Source organism: Colletotrichum graminicola (genome assembly GCF_000149035.1).
Source record: "Colletotrichum graminicola M1.001 genomic scaffold supercont1.5, whole genome shotgun sequence".
Classification (NCBI taxonomy): Eukaryota; Fungi; Ascomycota; class Sordariomycetes; order Glomerellales; family Glomerellaceae; genus Colletotrichum; species Colletotrichum graminicola.
Window position 1 is genome coordinate 304,585 of NW_007361009.1, and position 22,154 is coordinate 326,738.

Consider the following 22,154-nt stretch of genomic DNA (forward strand, 5'->3'; position numbering starts at 1 on the left):
AGAGGCGTTTGCCCGTTTGGGAAGGGGGCAGGGGGGGTGCTTCCATGTGCCCACAACCGCCCACCTTTCGTCTCATCCTCCGTCAGCTCACTTCGACTCCACTCATCACGACGCCATCGTCGCCCACGGCATGAACACACGCACACCCACACTAAATTTCCCGCTTAGACTGCGCCGCAGGGCGGCATCGTTGCCTTGCTCACCTACCTACGCCGTCTACCATGCTGAACCTCTCAAGCACGAGGTAGCCTACATCAGGAGAGATTAATCTCCTGCGCCGCCACCATGGTTTACACACACCCACGATGCGCTGCCGCCGCCTTGAGGTAATATTCCTTTGCTCGGCGCCCCGATGGAGTTAGTCACTCCGTCGCTATGCACCTCCTTCGTCAAGAGGCAGCGGCTCCATCATGTATGGAGAGCCATCTCCCGCCGCTGCTCGATCTTTTCTCTCTTTCTTCTTCTTGCTTCTTCTTCACCGCTCCTCATCTCTGTTCCTGTCAAGAAGCCAGAGACGACGGCGAGTGTCCTCAGTCGTGCAAACATCTTGTTTGCGCCCTTTCGTTGATCTTGGATCACCATCACACTCTTTCCAAAGGCCTCGGCCACCTCACAATCGTTGCAAAATCACTCATCACGTATACTCTCTTAATTCCCTAATCCCCAATAACCGTAAATATGCTCTTCAACAAGTCTTTCCTTGCCATCGCCGCGGCCATCGGCCCGGCCGTCGCTCACTTCTCATCGCAGCCCCAGACCAAGGCTCCTACGACCTTCGGGGGCCTCAATCTCTACTGGGGACAGTATGGCGACCCTTCTGACCGGCTATCCAGCTATTGTGACGCCCCTGGGGTCACCTTCGTATCTGTGTCCTTCGTCACATACTCTCCCAAGAACAGCGGTGGATATCCTGGTACCAACTTCGCTGGCCACTGCGGCGGCGAGGTCTTTTACAAGAACCCAAAGACGGGCGAGGACACCAAGTTGATCACGAACTGCGACTACATCAAGCAGGACATCAAGCACTGCCAGGCCAAGGGCATCAAGGTCCTCCTGGCCATTGGTGGCTGGTGCCCGGCTGAAGGTCCATGCAGCTATGACATCGATAACGACGAACAGGGCCAACAGTTCGCCGAGCTTCTGCACAAGACTTTCGGTCCTCATGACCCGAACTGGACCGGCCCCCGTCCCTTCGATATCAGCAGCACCGAGCACGTCTCCGTTGATGGCTTCGACTTTGATCTCGAGTTCAAGTACCGTAGGTTCCGCCCCTTGCCTCTCCTTTTGCGACGTCGAGAGGCTAAAACAGCAAAAAGCCAACCAGAAACCCTGGATCAAGATGGTTGAGAAGCTCCGCAGCGTCGGTATCTACCACATCTCTGCTGCCCCTCAGTGCCCGACTTCCGACACTTGGTTCCAGCTCAAGGAGCTCATCTACAACGCCCAATTCGACTCCCTCTTTATCCAGTTCTACAACAACCCCGGCTGCCAGGCCTCCGACAGCCCCAACTACGACGATTGGGAGACCGTTATCTCGCAGACGTCCAAGAGCAAGGATGCCAAGCTCTACCTCGGTGTTCTCGCCCACCCTGATGCGGGCTGGAACGGCTATGCTCCTCCCTCCAGGATCAAGGAGCTGATCTGCAACTACAAGAGCAAGCCGCATTTTGGAGGTGTCTCTATCTGGGACGCCACCCGCGGCGTCATGAACCAGGTCAACGGCCAGGCCTTCCACGAGGCCATCGCCGATGCTCTCCAGTACGGCTGCGACCCGATCCCCCCCAAGACGTCCACCACCATTGCCTCGACCTCGACCTCGACCTCGACGTCTCTCGTCTCCTCAACCTCCACCTCGTCTGTCGTTATTTCCACCACATCTTCGAGCGCCACCTCGACTGCCGTGTTTTCCACCACCTCGTCTGTCGCCATCTCCACCACATCTTCAGCAAGCTCCAGCTCGAGCTCCGATTCCCTTAGCTCCAGCCACTCCGCGTCTGCGTCTGCGTCGGCCTCTGCCACTGTCACTGTATCGGCCTCGACCACCGCTTCCGCTTCCGCTTCCGCTTCCGCTTCTGCCTCTGCTTCTACACCGGCTTCTGCCTCCCATTACGTATCCGACTCCGCTTCCGCTAGTACCCCCGCTACCACCGCGTCGGCATCCGGCTTAGCCTCGGCGTCTGGATCTGCGTCTATCTCTGCGTCTATCTCTGCGCCTATCTCTGCGTCTGCCAGTGGCTCAGCCACCGGCTCCGCTGCCGTGTCTGCGTCTGCCTCCGCGTCTGCCTCCGGCCCGGCCACCCACTCCGATATCATCACTTCGCCGAGCAGCAGTACCAGCGCGAGCGCCTCCGCAACCAAGTCGGCCACTGCCTCTGACACGTGCGAGGAGGACGATGAGGACTTCCCAACCACGACTCTGAGCAACTCACACTCTGCCACTGCCCCTAATAGCGCTACCGGCTCTGCCGATGTCACCAAGACGACTTCCGACTCCGCCACCGCCACTGGTAGCGGCTCTGCCACTGGCTCTGCTACCGGCCCTGCCACCGGCTCCCCTACTGGCTCCGCTACTGTTTCCTTTACCGACTCTGCCACTGGCTCCGCCTCCGTCACAGAGTCTGCCAAGAGCACTCTCACTTCCTCCGAGGAGCTGGTCACCAGCACCGTCTACACCACCAGGGTCACCACTGTCACCTCCTGCAAGCCTGAGGTGCCGTGCACGACAGGCCATGTCGTTACCGAGACCGTCCCTTGGTACACCACGATCTGCCCCGCCACGGCAACGTCTGCCGCTGCTGTGCCCACAACCACTGCTCCCCCTCCCCCTCCCCAATGGACCACGAGCACTGTCTACACGACCAAGACGTACATAGTCACCTCGTGTGCCCCTGACGTCCCCTACTGCCCCGTTGGCCAGATCACCACCCAGGTTGTGCCGGCCTACACCACGGTCTGCCCGTACACCAGCACGATCCCCGGCGCCGGCAGCAAGCCTTCGGGCGATGCTCACTCGGCTCCTAAGCCCTCTGGCGATGTGCCTCACCCGCCCAAGCCTACCGTTGATGTTTCCAAGCCCCCAGTCAGCCAGGCAGATGAGAAGCCCTCTGGCGATGTGCCTCGCCCACCCAAGCCTACTGGCGAGGTTCCCAGGCCCCCGGCCAGTCATAGCGGCAACAAGCCTTCGGTTGACGCTCCGGCTCCTCCCAAGCCTACCACGGCCCCCGCCGGCCATGGCGAAGAGGAGGATATCACGATGGTCTACACCACCCTAACTGTCCCTGTCACGGTCGGCAAGTACAACACGACAATTCCGGGTACAGGTACCAGCTACAAGCCCACCCCCACAGGCGGATTCCCTAGCTACACAACGGCGGCTCCCGTCCCCAGCAAGCCAGTCGAGGCCGGAGCCGGCAAGATGGGTGGCTTCGGTGTCGCGGGACTCGCTGCCGTTGCCGCTGCTCTTCTTTTGTAATGGGGTTGAGAAAAGTTGTGCGAGTTACTGGGAGGCCCGACATTTATTCGGTTCGCTACATGGGATGTACAAACGTGACTTGTGTTCTTTTATGTATCTACTAGTCATAGTGAAAGAGAAGTGGGAGACTCGATTCTTCAAATCCTCATGGCATGGCAAGCGTTGGCCTAGCAGTTTGCCTAGACTTGCGTAGGAATTCGTTCAAGAACATGTAAGGTGTGTAGTCTTGTGTTGTGATTGGAGACTTTTTGATGCATCGAGACACTCGCATGAGAGGAAGTCATGGTTCCGGACTCAGGTTCGCGACGGGCGCATTAAGCATTGAAGCGCCGGTGCGAGCTGATTATGCGGCTGGATAAGCACGCCGGATAGATGTTGGAGGTGAATGCAAGATTAGCTTCGCCGGACGAAGGAAGGCGTACCGTCCCCTGCTGCTACGGTGACTCGACGAGTTCGTCGATGATCGCGGCTCGGCCAGTCCCAATGCAGACGGATGACGGCGACGGTTCCGGGTTCAACAGCCAACGCCACAGGGGCAGGGAGGGTTGGTGTTTGTCATTCCTCCCATCATAGAGAAATACCTCCAAAACACTGTATTTGCATAGCGTAACCAAGGTACCCTTGCTGACCACCCTTTCATCAGGTAAGAAAAGTACGTACCAAAGAAGGGAAAGAGTTGCTGTAGTGTATGCCGTGTCTGTGGAACAAAGCAAAATGGAGGGGTTTAATTGGTCGAACTTGCTGGGGCCGCGTGTTTTCGTCACTCAAATCCAGGACGGGGGGACGTCACTTTGCTGGGTTTGCCGCAAGGACCTCGCGAAACTGAAGGGAGGAAGGAAGTGAACAGTACTCGTGGTTGTTTAGTTACCCAGGTACCTACGTAAAGAAAGCACAACAATACTGCAAGGCCCCGGGCGTGTGTGTGTTCGATGAACTAAACAGAAAACGGCAGGGAAGGGCGCTCTCTTGGGATCGTCGTCGACGGAACAGGGCCAGAAACGCTTCCCAGGTCAATTCGACGGGCTAGGTATGTCTGTTACGTTTCGAGTCTTCTACCACTCCAACCCGAGCGGCGGTTTAATCATGAAGTGGAGGCAAAGAAGGGCAACAACAACCAACAGGGAGAAGGGGAGGGGGAAATGAACGGAACAGGCAGCTGAAAAGGCAACATAGCCAAACCCATCGCGTGCGTCACTGCCACTACCTTTGTTCGTCCCCTCACTTTCATTTTCTCGTGCAACTTTGCAGAAACTTGGCAGCAGCAGCAGCAGCAGCAGCAGCAGCAGCAGCGGCAGCAGTACACTAGCAATAACAACGACGATAGCGGCAGTAGCAGTGACAACACAACCCCACCACCCACCGCCACCAAATCCACTAGCTCCTGTATGTACCTAGGTACATCACCACCTAGGTAGATCGTCTTTCTACCTACGCGGCATCAGTCAGTGTCGATGGTCCAGCTCAACCCTCTCTTACCCTTCGATTGTTCACCAAGTCTCCGCCCTTCTTCCTTCTCTTCCCCCGCCTTTGCCTGTTTTCTGGTTGTCGCTGAATGAAGCACGTCTCACAATTCCACAATCCCGCATCAACGATCCTCATCAGTTCATCCTTCTCCTTGTCCCCTCTCTCGCTCCCCTCCCCCCCTCCCCCCTCTTCCTCCACCCCATCCCTCCCTTGGCCTATCAGCGGGCGCGACGGTCGCCAATATTTCCTGCGAGAGCATAAACCACCCACCTACACTACCTTTATCCATCAGTTCCATCCATCCCTTCAACCACCTGCCCACCTGTCCGTCCCTTGTTTGCCGATTGCTCCAGCCATTTTGCGCTGCTTACGCTACCTACCGAGTGAGGATCCAGAAAACGCAATATTAACTCGCACCATCTTTACGAGAAAGTGGGTATCCCACTGCGCTGGCCCGCGTCGAAAGCTTGTTGCCCCATCTGAAGCTCGGCTTCTCTGCTGCTCTGCAACATGTCGGACGCTGGCGAAAGGTACGTCGTGATTTCCCCATCTGCTGTGCACTTCGCTTGCCGCCCTCCCATTCACCTTTGGCCCTCCATCGCCATCTTCTAGGCCCATTTTCTTGCTAGAGGCCACCTCTGCGGGCATTCCACCCCTCATGCAGCGACAGTGACAGCAGCTTCTGGAACCCGACCTTGGCAGCAGACAAGCTAACCCTCTCCTGATTCCAGCACCCATAAGCGGTCAAAGTCGGCTGCCGCCCTCTCCCTCCTGCGACGAAATCACTCCCGCGGCGACGAAGATCCTTCCAACTCGGATGACGGGGCGCCGCTGACGTCGCCACCATCCGCAGTCGCATCCCAGACCAACATATCAATGGCTCAGAATCCTCCCCGAGGCAACGCGGCCAACAGGCTCTCCATCTCCCCTTCCATGGGCCGAACCCCCTCCCACAACGGCCCACCATCCGCGACCGCACCCAATATGAGCACCGCCAGTGCCGCACTCAGCGAAAAGGGCGTCTCCCTCGAGCAGTCTGTACGCAAGTTTCGCATCGTCGAGGCCCTGCGCAGCGGTGACACCGCCTCCATTTCCAAAGCGATACGCGACACCGCCGAGGGCGGCCCGCGCACGAGCATCTCCTCCATCAACACCCTCAGCGGCGGCGGTCTCGACGACACCACCGTCCTCCACCTTGCGATACAATGCGCCGAGTATCAGGTCGTCGAGTACGTCCTGTCTGACGGCGCCGGAACCATCGACATTAACGCGAGGGACAAGGATGGCAATACCCCGCTGCACGTCGCCGCCATCCAGGGCCGGACCCAGGTCGTCAAACTCCTGCTTGACCAGAAAGACATCAACGACGCCGTTGCCAACCACCAGGCCAAGTTGCCCATCGACGTCGCCCGAAACCCCGAAATCTTCCAGCTGCTGCAGCTCTCGCGCTCGCTCTTCGCCGAGAACAAGGTCAGGCAAATCCAGGGCCTGATTGCCCAGAATGACTACAAGGCTCTCGAGAGCGTGCTGGAGGAGCCCCGCCTCAAGCAGATCCTCGACATCAACAGCACCGAATTCGCGACCGAGCCCAACACCATCCAGGCTGGCGGCACTCTCCTCCACGAGGCCGCCCGCAAGAAGAACACCCAGCTGATCCAGGTCCTCCTTCTGCACGGAGCCGATCCCTTCCGCCGCGACCGCAAGGGCAAGCTTCCCCAGGACGTCACCAAGGACGACGTCACACGCGCCATGCTGAAGCGATCCCCCGCCGCCGTAGCGGCTCAGAGAGGCATCCAGGAGAAGGCCGTTCTCGGCCAGGCGGCTTCCCAGGGCGCCGGAGCCTCCGCCTCGGGAGACCCCGTTGCTGGACGGGAGGCGCGAGAGATGAAGGGCTACCTGAAGAAGTGGACGAACTACCGTAAGGGGTACCAGCTCCGGTGGTTCGTTCTCGAGGACGGTGTCCTGAGCTACTACAAGCACCAGGACGACGCCGGCTCCGCCTGCCGCGGAGCCATCAACACCCGCATTGCTAAGCTGCACATGAGCGCCGACGAAAAGACAAAGTTCGAGATCATCGGAAAATCCTCGGTCAAGTACACCCTCAAGGCCAACCACGAAGTCGAGGCAAAGCGCTGGTTCTGGGCCCTGAACAACTCGATTCAATGGACAAAGGACCAGGCCAAGGAAGAAGAGCGCCAGAAAGCCCGTGGCGCCGAGCTTCTCAGACAGGCCAAGGCTGAGCAGGCTGGCAAGTCGCCCGAGCTGTCCATCAACGACGCCTACAGCGAGAGCGCTAGCGTGGCCGACACGAGAAGGAGCAGCGTGCAGGTTCCCAGGTCCATATCGCAAGGCAAGATGTCTGTTCCCAAAAGCGACTTCGCCGGTGCAAGCACCGTCGCTAGCAATGACGACGAGTTTGCGGACGCCGCGACGGACGCCGGTCAATCCAGAGCTACCAGAAACGGCCAACATGCCCCCGACGACGACGACGACGATGACGACTTTGAGGATGTCAGCAGTCGCGAGGAGCCTTCCGTTTCCAAGGATGCATTCAACATTACCGCCCAGTCAGCCAAGTTGCAACTCGACACCATTTCTGCTGTCAATGCTGCGATGTTGGCCGAGGCATCCAAGAACCCCAACACCATGTTGTCCGACGCCAAGGTTACCCAGGCCCTCACGACTTACGATGCGGCTGTCAGAAGCTTGACGGGACTCGTCGGGGATCTGATGCGCATCTCCAAGGACCGCGACGCCTTCTGGCAGTATCGCCTGGACCGCGAGGTTGACATGCGTCGCATGTGGGAAGAGAGCATGGCCAAGGTCGCCAAGGAACAAGAGATTCTGGAGGAGCGAGTTGATCAGGCCGAGGCCAAGCGCAAGGCTGCCAAGCGTGCACTTCGCGAGGTCATGAACGAGTCGCCGGCGGCCGCTAGCCAGAGGGCCGACGGGGACGACAAGGTCGACGGTACGGAGACCGTCGAGGCTGCCGTGGGAGCTGACGACGGCCTCGCGACCCAGCCCAAATCGCCCAACAGGACCCTGTCGAGGAAGCAGACGGTTCTAGATCAGCTCGAGCTGTCCGACTCTGAGTCGGAAGATGAGGATGAGTTCTTTGACGCAGTGGATGCCGGAGAGGTCGAAGTCGGCCAGCTGCCACAATCCGATGTTGCAGACACACCGCAAAACGAGAAGAATGAGCAGCAGCTGGTCGTCTCTGGCGATATCGACATCAGCAGTTCCTTCAAGGGTTACGAAAACGGTATTAGAACGCGCCTCAAGATGGATGCCGACGATCGGCCCAAGATTTCACTCTGGGTAAGTCTCTACTATATAGCAGTTTTCGCCATCGGCTCACTAACTTGCGCGCGCAGGGTATTCTCAAGTCCATGATTGGCAAGGACATGACAAAGATGACGCTGCCCGTGTCTTTCAATGAGCCCACGTCACTTCTGTACCGCGCCGGTGAGGACATGGAATACGTCGAGCTTTTGGACCAAGCTGCTGAGCGATCTGATTCGATTGAGCGTCTCATCTACGTGGCGGCCTTTGCCGCCAGTGAGTACGCGTCAACAATCGGCCGTGTTGCGAAGCCCTTTAACCCCCTGCTCGGAGAAACCTTTGAGTACGTCCGGCCCGACAAGAACTACCGCTTCTTCATCGAGCAGGTCAGTCACCACCCGCCCGTAGGTGCTGCGTGGGCCGAGTCTCCCAAGTGGACGTACTGGGGTGAGTCGGCTGTCAAGTCCAAGTTCTACGGCAAGTCCTTCGACATCAACCCCCTCGGTACCTGGTTCCTGCGGCTTCGACCCACGGCTGGAGGCAAGGAAGACTTTTACACGTGGAAGAAGGTCACGTCCTCGGTCATCGGCATCATCACCGGTAACCCGACGGTGGACAACTACGGCCCTATGGAGGTCAAGAACTGGACGACGGGCGAGGTGTGCCAGGTCGAGTTCCAGCCGCGTGGTTGGAAGGCTTCCAGCGCATACAAGATTTCAGGCAAGGTGCTCGACGCCGACGGCAGGGTGCGGTACAGCATGGGAGGCCGCTGGAACTCGAAGCTGTACGCTCGGCTGACACCCGGATACGAGGCGACGATCGAGGACCCCGGCGATTCGGCGTCGGTCCACAAGGGCAGCATTACTGACCCCAACAAGGCATTCCTCATTTGGCAGGCCAACCCCCGCCCGCCCAACATCCCCTTTAACCTCACGCCCTTCGTGCTCACTTTCAACCACATCGACGACAAGCTCAAGCCCTGGCTGCCGCCAACGGACTCGCGTCTCCGTCCGGACCAGCGCGCCATGGAAGACGGCGAGTACGACTTTGCGGCCGAGGAGAAGAACCGCTTGGAGGAGGCGCAGCGCGCGCGGAGACGGATGCGCGAGGAGAAGGGTCTCGAGTTCCGGCCGGCGTGGTTCGAGAAGGCGACGTGCGAGGTCACGGGCGAATCGTACTGGAAGTTCAACGGCAAGTACTGGCAGCAGAGAGAAAAGGCTGGTCCCGATGGCGACCCACAGCAAGCCTGGGATGGCCTGGAGCCAATCTACGAGGACGTGAAATAGGAGCCTTCGGTCGTCGCTGTGGGCGTCGCGGGAAAGAGTCGAGAGAGTAGCAGTCCCGAGAGCGTTTCGAAGAAGACGGCGCTGCAACGAAAGCAGCTGCGGTTGTCGGAGGGGCCGAAGGGTATCCGGTGGACTGTTGCTGGGAAGAGGTAGTTCCTCCGAGTCCTCGGGAACCGGGTTCGACAGTGCAATATAGATGAGGATACTGAAATAGGCGTTCGCTCGCTTGCTATGTACAGATACTGGTCTGGACGATTTGAGACACTATACTATGGCATTGACTTTAAGGATGCATTGAGTGGGTTTCAGTGACATGCGTACTTTTGAGGCGAATAATTTTTTTCGGGGATTAAAACCGTGGCCGAGAAAGAAAGTAACAAAATATCGACAAAAAAGGAAAGAGAAAGAAGAGAAAACCTTTCTCTGTCACCTGATTGACTGACTGCCTGGTGTGTGGAATGCCTACCTAGGTAAGTCAAAGAAGCTTGTGATATCATCCGCACTCGGGGGAGCGTTGTGGAGTCCGCCTCGTGCACCGGCCACCGTTGCGTCGGTTGGGCGGCGCGCACCGTTCCCGGATGCACCTCGGTGAGGAAGGGGTTTTCTTTTTTCTTTTTTTCCCCTCGACGCTCGGTGACATAAAAGCGCCCCCACATCTGGACCTCGGCACTTTCCCTGCTCGGACACTGACCAATGGGTGATGCATTTAGGGGGGATCATCCGGCCGCGTCTCAACCAGATTCCCGGGCTCCCAAACCAACGTCGATATATTTTGAAGCTTTCATCCAACTCACTCACTCCTGTCATCCGTCTCGTCTGTCCTCTTCATCATTCAAGACAGGTCAAAGTACGGATTTGTGAAGAACAGATTTTACTGAACACGGGTATCTGGCCCAACCGTCCCAACAAGAGACGGTGATTTCACAGGCTACCCTTCATCTGAAGATAAGAGGAACTGAGACCGTAAGCAAAGATGGCCAGCGGAAGATCAACAATTATCAGGCCGCCGCCTGATGACCCCAACAAGGCCCCAATTGAAAACGTGTTGGAGGTGACGGAGCTCGGTGTGCTTGGACCGGTGAGTAGTATCCAGTAATTCCAAAGACCTGGTCCATTTCTTCATGGCCATGCTCACCAACCGGACACTCGTTCCCACGGAAGAAGGCAAACTGACACCTCACCCCTCCGCAAGGACATATTCACCAACACCCGCCAGCCCTGGCACCCGCCGGGCGCCCGCGGCATCTTCGGCGGCGCCGTCATCGCCCAGTGCCTGGCCTCGGCGCAGAAGACGGTCCCCAACGACTTCTTCGTCCACTCGTGCCACTGCTACTTCCTCCTCGCGGGGTCCTCCGAGATCCCCATTCTGTTCCACGTCGAGCGGGTGCGCGACGGGCGCTCCTTCGCGACGCGCACGGTGCAGGCCCGCCAGCGGGGGCGGTGCATCTTCACCACCACCGTCTCCTTCGTCAAGGAGGGCAGCGGCGGCGAGAAGCAGGTCCGCCACGCGGCGCCGCTTCCCGAGGGCGTGGCGCCGCCCCCGGCCGACTGGAACGACGAGCCCGAGTGGAACCAGCACTCGCCCTTCCAGACGCACCGCATCACCCTGGTCGGCGCCAACGACGAGGGCAAGAGGCTCGACGAGATCAAGAGCCGCAACTGGGTGCGCGCGCGCGGCCGCATCTCGGTCAGCGGCGGCCACCAGGCCCACCTGAACGCTCTGGCCTACATGTCGGACAGCTACTTCATCGGCACCGTCGGCCGCATCCACAAGCTGTGGCGCTTCCCCTTCCGCCCCGACGAGTTCCCCGACCTGCCGCCCGAGCTGCGGGAGCAGGTCGAGCGCCTCAACGAGTTCGAGGGCAACGCCGCGCCGGGCGGCATCGAGTACTGGAAGACGCGGCCGCACCTCGGCATGATGGTCAGCCTCGACCACTCCATCTACTTCCACGAGCCGCGCCGCCTGCGCGCCGACGAGTGGATGTTCACAGAGATGGAGAGCCCCTGGAGCGGCGAAGGCCGCGGCGTCGTGCTGCAAAAGATCTTCTCGGCGGACGGGACGCTCTTGGCGACCTGCGTCCAGGAGGTGAGTCCCTCCCCTCCCCTAAGGCGTGCCTCCCGGGCGATGCCTCGTGGCTTTTGTTGTTGTGTTTTTCTTTTCTTGCTTACTGACTGGGTACAAACAGGGCCTTATCCGGCTGAAGCAGGAGGAGGACGAGGAAAAGGAAACAAAGTCCAAGTTGTAGTAAGCGGGGTATGCGTGGGTGTGTAGAGATATTGTTTTGGATTTGGTATAGAAAGACTTTAACACAAGGGACTTGCGGCAATTCCTCGCCCTTTTTTTGGAAAGAAAAATTTCAAAGGCCTGCTGTTGTTCACCTCATGTACGAGCATATCAAACCCTTGAAAAGTATGAAAAATGAGGGGAAAACATTGCCAAATCGAAACCGGTAAACTCGAGCTCCTCTCGGAATGCCCCTGTTCACCCATCTTGAGATTCATGGATGCGACACCCTCGATGAGGCGTCTGAACCCGTTCAATATTTCGGCGCTGTGCTTGATAAGAATTAGTGTCGTGTCCTCCTAACTTTGTGAAGAGATGAGACCAAAGTGTGGGCTGTATATACTGCTTGAGGGCAGGGTGGACAAAGTAGGTAGTCAGAGTGAATCAAGCGTGTAATATGTAATGCCTGAAGTACAGTAGGGTGTGCAGGGCTTTGTAGGAAAGCTCTGGTGTAGCAGCTTCCGTACCAAGTAAACGATATCCGCCATTTTCCTAGCACTCGATATCTTGGGCCGGGTATCCTGTAGGATTATGTGACTTGACTGATTGAGGAAGGACGTGTCAGCCTCCGTTGGGGCTTTTGTCTGGACTCGCTGGATAACTCTGAATGCCTCCTTCTCTTCCAACGGCCACCGAAGCGTCCTCATATCCTTGCCCGTCAGAGCCGCAAGGATTGTCAGAGGTACTGTGTCACTGTCGTTGTTGGCTCCATTGTTCGGCTGTGATTCTGGTCTGCTATATTCACGAGACTGAGTAATCTTATATCATAGGAACATAGCCATCCATTTTGATACGGGCCACATAGTCAAATGAGTGGTTGGCTTCTAGTATGGTCATAAATATTGGATACTAGGCCATGTCATTTGACTTTGTTTCTGAATCCCTGCTTATATCCCTGGCGTCACCAGAAACTTATTCTTCATTTCGTCCCAGAAGTATTCAACTTGGCTTGGGTCTCAGCTCTCGTGGACGAAAAAAACAGAGGTACATAAAATCACCCTCATACTGGCTTCAAACCACGCGACCTTCATGTCTCCTCGTTGTTTGATCAATTTCAGTCATTTGGTCCAGTATCGCGACTTGTGTCTGACCCAAAGAGCTCCAGCAGCTTCATTCTGGCCTATAAAACATGATGCAAAATCTCCCCTTATTCAACCCCTCACTTGACAGTGAGTGGCTGTTCACGATACGGCAGAGACGCGCTACGGCTGGCGTTGAATGCCATGAAGTAGGCTGCCAGTCGTTGAAGTTATCTATTTGAGCGGGCTTGGGGCCAGTGAAAAGAAGCTTCTAGTAGACCGAGAAAGCCCAAAGATGAATACATCAGTAATGACCGTGGTCGGTGCCTCGGTTTGTAACAGCGTGAAGTTTCTCCCCGGGACCAGCTGCTTGATCGCCGAGTATTATTATTGCTGTGGGAATGGACAATGAAGCGGAACAAGCCCATGGCGGCCATTGGTGACTCCCTCTTTTTTTCTTACCTGTGAAGTGACTGCTGGTCCTGGGCTTCACTTCGACCCTGACCGGATGAGCGTCTCCCACGACCTCACACTTGTTGTCACTATTCACTTCGGCCCCTCCTTCAGACTTCTTTTCCAAGATTCCTTTCGTGACAAATTTTCAGTATCTCTTCTCACTTGATAAGCCAAACGAAATTCGTTAGTTCCGAGATGGGCAATATGGAGACGAGTCTTCCGGAGATGGACTCCCAACGACACGCATAAAAGAGCGAGGACGTTTCAAGTCGGACACCGAGTTGCCGCCCATTTTCTTATACTGGTGTCCAAAGAGACGCTTCCAGCCATTGCTAAGGCACCGAACACGAACAGCACAATTGATACACCTTCAAACTTCCTCGCCTACTAAACACCCCTCGTCGCCGCCCCCACTCGGCGCGGTCCGCCATATCCCGAGAGGGAGGGTACTGGGGTGGGAAGCGCCGGGATGCCAACTCGGAAAGAAACCAGAGACACGATCTTCGAGAGATCTTCGACTCCACCCAAGAGATCGTTGTTGCAGTACGTTTTCGAGGCAAACGTTAAACGCAAGACATCCAGAATCTCATCTCCTGCACCAACGACAGCAGACTAGTTGGCCATTGACCCCTGAGAAACCCGACAAAGTAGCAAGCCGTAGTTGATGACGTGCCTCGTTTATCAGAGAGAGATGACTCGAGTGACCCATATGCTAGGACTTAAATTGCCTTGTAGTACAACCAGACCCCCGCAGACCGTTGGAGGGTGAATAAGGCGCTATCACGGCGCACAAACATCGAGACTCAACTGACCTCGGGTCTACTTACTGGCAACCTTGCACGACCTCAGCCTGGGCTCGGAAGCAGGCACCCGTGGCTCAACGGCAGCCGAGCAAGAAACGCTAAGGACCTCACATCACCTCATGGACACACAGCCCTGTAGCCTCCTGTCGAGCACCCCGGCCACGTGTTTGGGCGTCCTTCCCTATCCGTCGCGACAGCAACCATAAATCGGAGAGGGTATTAGTATCCGAAACAACGTCCTGCCGGCTACCTGCATCCGGCCAAGGAGAAGTACCGTTAGCGGCCGAATCGGAGACTCGAGTCCCCCCCCTTCCAAGCCCACAGCGGCACCGTGTAGATACAACACGCTGGGTGAAAGGACCGGACAGCTCGGACTCCCCGAAGCAGCGTTCGACCGTGATGGTCTGGCTGCTTCGAGCCGTTGGACGTGCGGCGATCAAGCCGGGCCGAATGACGTGACCGATGCGCGGGCTGTAAATGGCCTCAGTCCTGCAGGCAGATCATGTACGGCGGTTCGGTACTGGCAACGTTAGTGGATGTGGGAGATGTCCGTCGACGGGCCAAGCGGCTCTTGCCCCCTTGAGACCTGATCCGGATTGGATCGGAGCCGCAGCTCCAGGAGATTAGAGGTCACCCGCAGCTTATCCGTACCATCGGCCGGCAAGGCACAGGCTATACCGGCGAAGCGAGGTCAAGCGATGCTGCCCCAACAACCAACGGGGACCAATGGAGTCGAGATCGCAACGAGCCGGATCAACACCCACTCGGGGGCAAGCTGCGGCATGGCCATCGTTGCGGGGGGGCAAGCTTCCATGGTACCTTTACGCTCATTCGAGCACGCCCCAGCAGTTGAACGAGAGTGGGCTCAGCAATAGGATAGGATTGACAGTCGGTTAGGCGTCGTTTGAGGTTGGCCCCAGGCTTGGTTCCTCGCGTGCGCCGGCACGGCGCTCGCCTACCCGAGGCAAAGTACCGCCAGCCCGGAGAGTTTGCGCCGTTCCTGAAGTCGGGGAGGGGTCTAGACCACCGCTTTGGGAACCTCAAATCGACGACATCAACTCACTTCGTCCCAAGCTCGACGTTCTCGTGGAACGTCTCCGGTACTACCCCAGCAGGACCTGCATGGCATTGGACAAGTTCGCCCCCCCCCTAAGCGTCTTTGAGGGCGGGAAAGCAGATCACCATAGGTTCCATGAGCCGATACGCCGTCATCAAATCTCGAGGGATCCGGCGAACCCAGCATACGGGGCCACAGAGCATAGCCACCGACCGTTACGGAGTACTAAATAAGCCGTAAAGTACAAAGTACGCCCGCCTCTAGTCAGGAAGCAGGAGCGGGGATGTCATGGGCCATACAGTGGCTAAGTAGGGCGGTTCCACACACGGAACGGGCGACGGTTTTTTCTTGTGCAATTTGCTGATCCTCAATGAAGACCCCCCCTTTTTTCTCTGCGTCCAGCGGAACCAGAGTATTGTGCGCCACCCCTAGGTCGGGTAAGCTTTGCTTGCTGCAAGCTGCTTCTATTATCGATCCGTAGGGTTGTCGGCAGTTGGTTGATTCGCCGCCAGGTACAGGTGAATATCAAATGAAATCGCGCGGATGACGATCTCAGCAAAGTTCGGACAGGCGCCTTCGGAGTATATTGGAGCCGCGGCGAACGCTTTATGGGTACGGCTACGCAGTAAGGGAAAACATCACTGGCAAGGAACGCGGGCGTGTTATCCCATTTCCCTGGCCAGCCGCGGAAGGACGTCGAACTGAGACATCGGCCACTCTTTACCGCATCTACTTGAATGCCAAATTACGTGGTCGGGTTATTGGGAGACAGCACCGGCCCGCGATGCAGGGCTCATGGTGGTGTACCTAGGCAGTGTTCCGGCCGAGGTGAGCGGTGACAGATCAGTCGCGCCCAACCATGTACTACACTAGTTCTGGACAAGGGGTTGGTGATGGAGGCGATAGGTGGCTAACAGCCGTGGCCCAGCGTTCTCATCTCTAAGCTTAATGACCGAGAGACATGTTCGACCAGCGACACAGCCGATCCAGAACCGTCGTGCAGATAGTCCCGCTGAGAGGACCGGGGATGCGGTGCACACACGCCAAGATACCCGCATACTCGTATTCATGAACATGTACGGATACGTATAGGATACCTGCCAACGGCTCACTGCGGACGATGTCGATCATCAGACCACCCCCCAGGCGGTGCCTTGCCGTTGCAGTTTCCTGCGAACTGGAAAGCGGCCCTTGCACTAAAGCAGCCCAACACCCGGTGTTGGCGGGTTTATGTCAACGGCTTTCCGGTTGCGCAGGACGCGTAAGAGGAGCTGTCTTTGGGCAGGCAGTTCGTGGCGTCGTCTCCGAAGAAGCCGATCTTTTTTTTCAAAAAAAAAATTAAAAATTTAAGATAGCGTTAATATAGACCAGGGTCATCTTTGATCGTCTCCAGAGGATATTTTAAGCAGGGCGTTCATTGTCCGCAGATAGGTTACATTTACTGCGTCACTCAGAGAGCCCTGGTCAGCTTTCTGGCATGGCTGAGCCAGGGGAACCCCGGCTCTCACGAAAACGAGGATCGCGTCCCGTTGGGCCGTTGGGAGCGGGTTTTCCTTCGGGATAGGTGGGGGGAGGGGACAACGTTGCTCGTTTCTCAAGTCTTGCAGCGGGTAACTCTGTTGTAGCCGGAGGCCGAGAGAATTGAATTTGAGACAAGCTGCAGATAGAAAAATAATTCCACGAGGGATCAAGGCAGGCTAAAAAAAAAAAAAAAATCGCCTTGTTTAGCTAATACATACTGAGGGAGCAACCGGGGACTTTATCCCTGAATCTTCACTCGTCGAGCGGCCTTCCATCACTAACTCGTGTTTTCTTCGACTGAGTCAAGAAGGGGAGAAGTGGCACAGACGATGATTTAATCGATGGCGGTATGATGATTTTCTAATGGCAAGAACAGCCCACCTCTCCCGGACACCTGAACGATTGCTGGAAGGACCGCGGACAGCTTGCCACCCTGCCTAGCCTGGCCAGATGCCAGTGGGGGAAGGGGGGAGGGGGAGTGGCTGCTGCCAGAAGCAGGCCAGGGGCCCGAGGAGACACGTCCAGGGGCATATCAAGCCATGTCTAAGTTTGGTGCTAAGGCGAGTCGGCTGCAGGGATGCGCGGTACACCTTTTCAAGCACCACACTGCGACTTGGCATCTTGGACCGTCTTTTGCTAATTTCCCTTCCAAGGTTGAGATGCAGCAGCACATAACACCCGAATCCTGTTGTTTCTGCTTTGGGCCGTCGATGCCTGCATGCCAGCGCCTTCTCCTATCCGAGGTGACCCTTGGGTGTGCTTGCAATCATTGCCATCCCTTGCCTGACCCTGGCACAATGCACAATGCGCTTTCACACGCTCCAAGCCTCCATCTTCCTTCTCGCAACCCCGCGCGGCCGGACTTGCCAGGTAACTCCGATGGCTACGCTGTATCCGTAAGACACACCAAACGGGGCGATTCATGTCGTATTTTGCAGGGGGTTTCGGTCGGCTTTCCGTTCTTTGGGGGCCTTTGATCTTGCCAACAGCTTTTGCATGAGGTGGTACGGTCTTTGGGCAATCATCCGACAGATAGCCATAGACACGCGCATAGCAGCGGTTTGTGGACATGCCTCATTCCTGGGAGCGCTCGATTCCCCTGCATCCTTGTCTTGTCATTTACTACATGGTCGAGGCGGCGCACAGATAACATAATGACGGAACTGCAACGAAGTCCGTATGTTTGTTATTATATTACACCAGCGTGACTTGTCGACCGACCTGTACCGTGTACCAAAAGTCTAGTGGCATCGCACGCCTTGGCGGCTTGGACCAAACATGGCGCCTGTGGAAGCCTCAGCCATAGGGGCCATGGCCCATACAGATGGCTGACGACAATGGCGTTTGGTGTAGTCTGTCGTACACGTCACGCTTGAGGATTAAAGGCGTTGTTGATATCCGTACTCCGTACCTATAGGTAGCTAAGTGTGGGAAGAGCCGGGGGATGTCGCTTGGGGTGCTGATATGTGCGCCACTTTTTGACTTGCGAGGGGGGTGGATACTGCTCCTACCATGTAAGCATAGCGGGTATTGGGGACGAAAGATCGAACATCTAACAAAGCTGATGTGATCAGCTTCTGGTCTCGAGCAGGATGCAAATCTGCTAAGCCATCTCTCTCGTCTTGGACGACAGCGACGTATGGTTGGTTGAAGTGGGAGAGTTAGACAGGACTCTTCTTCTCCAACCTTGTATCCGGGCGACGACATATTCTCCGAGGACAGCAGCGAAAGAGGATCGCGATCTTCTGGGCGGAGAGGAAAGCAAGCGGAATGCAAATTGCCAATAGTTGATGTCGGATATTGGCCAAAGACGATAATTGTGTGGTGTGCTCGCTATAGCGCGGGCATTCGACCCGACCATGGAGCATGTCAACGTCTCATCAGCACCCGTAGCGCCGTGTCTGTGTGTCCGCCGACGGAGGTGAAAGTTGTCCAAGCCCCCGAGCCTAGGGTCGTTCACCTTGGTTGTACATTCAGTAGGCAGGCAGGCTTGGCAGTTGATTTAATCCATGCAAGGAATGGGATGCTGGCATCAGGCACAGCTGAGCAGGATGGGGAATTGGACTTTGGAGATGTGGATTCTGCTCCACTGGCCTGCTAGGGTAGCAAGCAAGGCGGGCGTCTGTAGTTTTTCTTGGCTGGCGCCGGCCATCGTCCCATGCTAGAGGAAGAAAATCATGGCAGAGCCGATGAGAGTGGAACGAAAGGCATCCATCTTGTGGGAAACAAGTCCGAGGCAAGCGTCTTGAATTGAAGGAGACCCTGGAAGCGTAGAGAACCATCGAGCGGGTTTGTGCGCGGCCCCGAATGGAACGAGTACCTCTTACAAAGCAGCACTACCCATGCAATCACAAGTTCGCGTCTACATCCCCATCCATACGATGGGTGGAACGGAAGAGTGGCCGGAATATTTTCTCCTGCGTTCCCGCTGGTTGGTAAGTTGGCGATTGACAGTTGTCGCTGGTGGAGAGGGACGTACTGTACCCACGCTGACTGGATGGGGGGGTTGTGTACCTGTAGGTAGACTCGGAGCCCAAACAGGCTGGCCAATGACTGGCATGTGAATGATGAGTGTATGAGCATCGGGAGGGCTTCGGATGGAATTCCATGTAAACTAAGAAAAGCTTGGGAACGCCGTGGTGAAGGTTGAATGCCACACCGTTTGGTCGCAGGGAGATGAGGTGATGGGAGAACAGACGACCTGGGACAAATGAGTGTGGGTAAATTTCTCGGTCTGTTTCAATGTCCTCGAGTAAGGTGCCTGCTTGCCATGTGCCTAATCCAATGCTGAGGCACGCTGCAACACCCAACACCCGCGACAGACAAGTCGTGATCGCCCATGAACACTGAACAAAACAGCAAGTCAACAGCGTCGCCAGAGTCACCGGTGGTTCGGACGGAATGAACCCTGCTTCCTGTCCGTTGGAAGCTTTCTCCCCTCCCCAAAGCAGCCGAGAGATCTAAAGGCCTTCCCAGTTCGTCCGTTTTCTGAAGCACCTCAGGTTCATTACCTTTTTGCTGTCTGGGTAGGTAAGATACCTACCTACCTGTACCTACCTTACCTAGCTGCCTAGGTAGGTAGGTACGAGGTACCTTGGCCCAAGATAGGCAGGCAGCCACGTTTTCGAAGCACCTTCCCTTCTGCGAGAATATCTCCTTTTTCTACGCCTTGTAGATAGAGGCAGCAAGTGGAGAGGCAGGCGCGCTTTCCCCGCGAGCTGTTTGGCCTCGTCTGGCAATCATCTATCTCAACCATGCCTTTTGCTTCTGCCGTCTTCCATCTTGACTTGACCATCCTTCTGGTCATTTCACCTCTTCTCGCACTCACTCTCTCCCTGAAACCCTGACATGCATGCTATGCTGACTTACGACTGCCGACGCGCCATCGCTCTGTTGACCCCGCGGCTACGGTGACAAATCTTGCCATTAATTAGCAAGCAGATTCAATTCTGTAGAATACACAGCCTACGCAAATTGCACGCCGGTTAACCGTCGTGTATGAGGCACTGTTCCAATCGCTGTTCTACGCCGGGCCGGAGCCACTCCGGTGCGCCGGTCTTGTCAACGGTCCCGCCCCTACGAGTTGACCACCCGTCTCCGCCGTTTGTCGATTCGCAGCGACACTGGCACTGGCGGCACTCTGGCATGCGAGGCAAAAGTGTCTGAATTGTTGGTACGTACCGGCGTCTTCCTTTTCCCGCTGTCTCCGGAACTTGTATGGAGATCATCAGCCTGACAAGTCTGCATGGATACGGGGTGCTCTACGGATACATACCTAGTTGGGCGACCCCTCTCTAGATGGTGTACAAGTACACCCCCCCTTGACCAGCATCGCATCCCTTTCTCACTACTAAGAATCCAACCAGATGGTTACGGGCTCGCGGCTCCACGCTAGACAGGACTCAGCCACGGCTAATCGACGACGACATCGACATTGACGTGTGTGCCCCACACCGGAATACGGCTTCTTTTCAACCCCTGAACGCTCCATATACTGTGACAAGCACACTACTATGCAATGCCCGGAGGCGGTGTCCTGCAGGCAACCATTGGCCAGTAGGATGGGATGAATCAACAGGTTCCATCGTCGTCTGAGAAGAGTTGTAGGCTACTTTTTTTTTCCTGGGTAGACATAAACCAGCCGTTGTACGGGATTCAAAGTTGGCCCCGCCGTTGAGGAAAACGCGAGACATGGGAAATCGCCGTTCGGGCAACGACGTTATCTCGGAGGTTGGTGTTCGTGGTGTTCTTCTTGCTCGGACCTCCGGGACAAAGGCTGAGAGAGATCATCAACACCCATTCGGAGGAGGGAGTTACATGACGCTACGCTGCGACGTGGGTGACAACACACGACATGAGGCGGCATAACGACGCTTGCCAGGTGGGCAGGCATGCCCGCCCTATTATGTACTCTCGGAGGCCAAGCTAGGGATACTACACGGAGACTGCCGACGCTGAGAGCTGTTTACCCGCGGTTCATGGCATGGGATGCATGCTTCCTTCAGTCCTCGCATACCATCTTCCGACTCGTCCGCCTTGTTTGCCCGGCTCTTGCGCTGCATGGCGCTGCTCCTGCATTGCATCACGTCCAAAAGAAGCCCTGAAGCGAGCGCATTGGCGTTTTCCTGTGCCCGCCAGGCTTATTCCTCGCAATCATGATCATGGACGCGTGGCAGAAATGGCAATGACCAAACCCGCAATCGCGTCCATTTCCAATCCACACCGCTGGCTATCGATGCGGACTACCTATCGGTGTCCTCCTTTTTGACAGCGTCTCTCTCCTCATCAGCTTTCCTTCCTTTTCCGTTGCCTATTTGGCATGTAAATTTACACCATGTCGACATTCGGCCCGTAAGGCTTCGCTAAGGGAGCGGGGGTTGTGCCATTCCTTGTCGCCCGATGCAAAAAACTCATCTGCCTTTTTCCCAATTCCATGCAGCCCAGTCCGGATGATAGCTAGACAAGGACGTAGCCGATCCGTCAGCACTTCAAACCCCGGCCCATAGTGGAGGACGATCCCGCACACGCTACGCCAGTGTGTTGTTGGTCCCATGCGCTTGCAATGTCTGTCTAAGGCACTAGCAAGTCGCTCGAGGGGCCAAGCAGGATGCACTAAGCATGTGCAAGTGCAAGCACAATAGCTCAATTATCTTAGGCGCTTGCTTGTTCGGGAAATGTTGGACAGGGAAGGGGTCCTTATGAATGTAGTACGGTGGGTAGGTAGAATCGCGACAGAGTTCGAGATTTATGGGTGGTACATAAAACGGTACCCCAGCGAAGGGTAGGGTAGAGTTGAGTACAGGTATCCGTATCTACGGACCAGAAAGTAAAGGGGACCCACAAAACCAGCGCCGCTCATGTACCCCCGTACTGTACGGGAGTGAGAAGTACATTGCATCATTCTAGTGCTAGTGCCATGGACGCGATACTGCGTAGGTTCCGTAATTCGTGTGTATTATTGACACCCCATGGGTAGGGGGGAAAATGAAGACAGTTCGGTCTAAGCAAAC

The 22,154-nt window shown here is 56.4% G+C and overlaps 3 protein-coding genes across 3 annotated transcripts; all 3 read left to right on the forward strand.

The window, feature by feature from the left end:
- Positions 1–678: 678 nt before the first annotated feature.
- On the forward strand, positions 679–3,472 carry GLRG_02468 (endochitinase; the record flags this gene model as incomplete). Its single annotated transcript, XM_008092477.1, has 2 exons — positions 679–1,258; positions 1,317–3,472. 2 exons carry the CDS (start codon positions 679–681, stop codon positions 3,470–3,472), a joined length of 2,736 nt encoding a protein of 911 aa, XP_008090668.1.
- A 1,974-nt stretch (positions 3,473–5,446) lies between these two features.
- Positions 5,447–9,504, forward strand: GLRG_02469 (oxysterol-binding protein; the record flags this gene model as incomplete). Its single annotated transcript, XM_008092478.1, has 3 exons — positions 5,447–5,466; positions 5,668–8,254; positions 8,311–9,504. 3 exons carry the CDS (start codon positions 5,447–5,449, stop codon positions 9,502–9,504), a joined length of 3,801 nt encoding a protein of 1,266 aa, XP_008090669.1.
- Positions 9,505–10,477: 973 nt separating this feature from the next.
- GLRG_02470 (acyl-CoA thioesterase II) lies at positions 10,478–11,750 on the forward strand (the record flags this gene model as incomplete). Its single annotated transcript, XM_008092479.1, has 3 exons — positions 10,478–10,582; positions 10,697–11,590; positions 11,691–11,750. The coding sequence occupies 3 exons, from the start codon at positions 10,478–10,480 to the stop codon at positions 11,748–11,750; spliced, it is 1,059 nt and encodes a 352-aa protein (XP_008090670.1).
- Positions 11,751–22,154: the final 10,404 nt, after the last annotated feature.